The sequence below is a fragment of the Brienomyrus brachyistius genome, unplaced genomic scaffold (assembly GCF_023856365.1).
Source record: "Brienomyrus brachyistius isolate T26 unplaced genomic scaffold, BBRACH_0.4 scaffold37, whole genome shotgun sequence".
Classification (NCBI taxonomy): Eukaryota; Metazoa; Chordata; class Actinopteri; order Osteoglossiformes; family Mormyridae; genus Brienomyrus; species Brienomyrus brachyistius.
This window is the reverse complement of record NW_026042312.1, coordinates 3922204-3925741: the sequence shown is the minus strand read 5'-3', so window position 1 is coordinate 3925741 and position 3538 is coordinate 3922204. Positions and strand designations below refer to the sequence as shown.

The 3538-nt window shown below is 40.9% G+C and overlaps 1 protein-coding gene across 1 annotated transcript; it reads right to left on the bottom strand.

The window, feature by feature from the left end:
• Positions 1-295: 295 nt before the first annotated feature.
• On the bottom strand, positions 296-2163 carry LOC125722279 (serine/threonine-protein kinase pim-1-like). Its single transcript, XM_048998479.1, has 6 exons — positions 2032-2163; positions 1491-1585; positions 1302-1346; positions 833-1211; positions 492-668; positions 296-393 (listed from the first exon to the last, which is right to left on the bottom strand). The coding sequence occupies exons 1-6, from the start codon at positions 2132-2134 to the stop codon at positions 296-298; spliced, it is 897 nt and encodes a 298-aa protein (XP_048854436.1). The 5' UTR covers positions 2135-2163.
• Between the last annotated feature and the right edge of the window lie 1375 nt (positions 2164-3538).

Genomic DNA, 3538 nt, shown 5'->3' with positions numbered 1-3538 from the left:
AATCCGAAGTAAGGTATCGAACACGTATCACCCCAAGATGTCTGGATTCCCTCTGGCCCAACCATTGTCTTAATTCAGGTCAAATCATTATGATATGACTTGGATATTCGGGGAACCAGGATATTGTGCATCAACTAACCACTGTTACCAAGAAATCAGAACAAATGAGAAACACCTATATAGAGCATTTGTGAAAGTAAATCTTTTATTTGACAGTTGCGCATTATTTAAGATGATCATGATTACAGAAGGTTAACAATATTTGTGATTTCTTGTTTGACCTTCAGGTCAGCAGTCACGTCTGCTGCAGCCATGGATGGACCTGAATCTCCTCCAATGTCAGCCTATCCGCCACCTTACGCCTCAGGCACTGGCGAATCAGACTGCAGCAGTCTGTTGGAGAATAGATTGGCAGGGTCAGAGAGTTAGTCAGAAAAAGAACACTCCCTGTCAGGAGACTCTAGTCGTGGGACAAAAAGTAAGCTGCTCACCAGGAGAGACCCATGAGGGGAATATCAGGCAGCCTGAGATGATTGCCCTCTTGTTGCGGAAGGGCAAGTAACCGCACACTAGCTCGTAAAGTGTGACACCTACAGACCAGACCGTGGTGGGGCCAGCTAGATACTCCCCACTCAGGAACAACTCTGGGGGAGCAAAGTCCTCTGTTCCTGAAACAACAAGGCAAATGACTTACTGCAATGAGTTAGGTTAGGACTGAAGAATACACATCCAACTCCACTGCAGGGAGTTATCGCAGGTCCAGGTTACCTGCTACTTGCTGTTAAAAACAGGGGTTAGTTTGACAGGTTTTTAATTAGCCTCCCTTACTGACCTGAATATTCCACATAGGGGGTGTCTTTCCATTTGTCTCCACAGCCAAAATCAATTAGTTTAACCTCCAAAGTGTCCGTCCTGATTAACAGATTCTCTGTTTTGAGGTCGCGATGGAAGACGCCTGAGTCCTGGCAGTGACGCAAAGCCTGGAGCACCTGGACCAGCACGTGCCTTGCAACATCTTCTGAGAGGTAGCCCCCTTTGCTATAGCAGAATTCGTACAGATCCTGGCATGGATCCGGCCTTTCCAGGATCATAATGTAATCTTCTGGGCCACTGAACCAGTCCAGGAGCTTCAGCACGTTGGCACAAGATGACTCATGGCTGACGAGCATCATTAGCGCCACTTCCAATGGGATGGGCCCGTCAAGTCCAGGCTATGAATGGGAGGGCAGAAATATATTATTACATATATTAAGGCAGAAATTCTTGCAAATAAACCAAGCTCCATGAATGAAAACACTTACCAGTTCTAGCTCCTTGTCATCCTTTCGGGCATATTTGATAGCCACCTAGAGGGAAAAAAAATCACAAATTTAGTGTAGTATATATTGAGAAAACATAGGCTTTTACAGCTGCATCTAACAGGTATAATAAAAGGGATCTCTGGAGAGATATAACTATGCATGTCATGACTTCACCATTTGGAGACTTACTGGGAAGCCATCGGCCTTGCGAGTGCCGGCATACACGGCTCCAAAACCACCCTCTCCCAGTAGCTCCCCCTGGTGGTACAGGTCCTCCAAATGTTCTACAACATTAAGCAGGTACACTTCAGAAAGAGTCCACACAGCATTTTCTATACCATACCACAGTTGCTGAAAATTCACTACTAACTTTAAATACCATGCATTAATATTTCTTTACTGCATGCCTACCCTGAACTTGGTCTGTTCATTCAGTATTATCTTTAGTGTGCCGATTACATGCTACAGTCAGAATAGGCTCAGATTCAGAATCAAAGCAGCCACAATATTGAATCAATTTGGGTACATGTTTGTTTTCAAAACATTCAGTGGCAATTTTTATCAATTAATGAATTAATTATTGCTTTAATTTATTTGTTTAATCTATAGGTCCAGTACATTGTTTACATCTGTTCTTGCAGCAAGCCTTATTAAAAAGATTTACATTGCTTTCTTAATAATAAATAAGTTATGTGTAATTTTCATGAACTATCAAAGCCAGTCGTCCAACCTTTGCGGGACCCTTTAAACCGCAAATCGCCTTCCGTACTCTCTCTCCTTTTCTTGGGAGGAGATTCACAGTCAGAGTCGGAACGTGATCGTTTGACACCCATCGTTTCTCAAAGCAGGACGCAAATGAAAGTTTTATAGCTGCGCAGGATAGGTGAGCGTCATTCGAATATTGTAGATTCTAGAACCACGGACGTCATCATGCACGGACTTTCCTGGGCTGCAGCCCAGAGCCCCCCCCCTTGCAAAATAGAAAAAAAGATACTTGATGATATTATTTTGCAGTAATATAATTAGTTGTTAATTTGCATATTCTCCCCCGTCTACGTGTTTTTTTCATGGTTAGAGTTGTTTTTTAATTTTTTTTTAACAATATACAAACATAATGCAAGATGCATAACATATACAAACTACACTTTAAAGAAGCAGCAGTACACATCCTTTCTCATTTGCAAAGCATTCTTCAAGGCATTATATAAATTGATAGTTTTTACAGCTTTTCGGTAGGTCATTGACAGGTGACGTCACTCGCTAAAGGCGCAATGTATTGTGGGTCGAATCGCCATTTTGGATGTATATAACTCAAGTGGCAGCATTTGCTTGTAGCATTATTCTTTTTAAGATGGGACACTTATGCTGTGTGAAAGGCTGTCATACTAAGTGACATGGCAGAAATGGCAGAAAGGTGTAGCACCGCATGACATTTTTTCGGTTTAACACTCGGAAAAGGGGATACAGACAGCAGGTAGCGGAGGTAACGAAGAGGCGTCGGGTGGCCTGTGTCGCAGCGGTGAGAGGAAAGGAGATCACTGTCAACATGATATCTCCCTTAATGCGTGTTTGCTCTCGGCATTTTCATAAAGGCAAGCTAGATGTTTTTTTGTATTTGTATTATTACTGAATATGCATTTTTTTGTCTTCTGAAGTATTTTCACATTAATTAAACTACGCTAGCAAGCTAGCCTACTACTAACTACAGAGGGTGCAGAAATTGGTTAATTTGTTCGTGTTAAATTAGCGTTACAGAGTGAATGCTTTTTAAAGACAAAAGTAAACAGCAAAATTGTAATGACACGTTTGTCAGTGCATGTATGTGTATATTCGCGTGCGTGGATTATAAGACACAGTTCTGGATAAGGCTGTCACTGCTGTCCACTGACAAACCAATGCCCAACTATAGTTTAAGTTTAGAAACATTTGCAAGTACGGTTTCTAACGTTTCACATGATGTCTGGAAGGAGCTGTATAAACTCATTGTATATCGAGCCTGTATTCTACTTGCCAGTTAACCTTATTGGTCATATTTAAAATAAAATATATGTCCAATGATATTTTTGTGTTCTTGACTCTCTTCCTTTCGTAAACACCTAAATTACTAGTGTGTTTTCTTAATGAAAATTGATTATTACTGATTACATAAAACATTACATTTTTGTGTAGAAAAAAAACACTGAATATCAAGTTTAACCAAATGTGTTTACATCCACGATACACTAAAAATGGCGAAT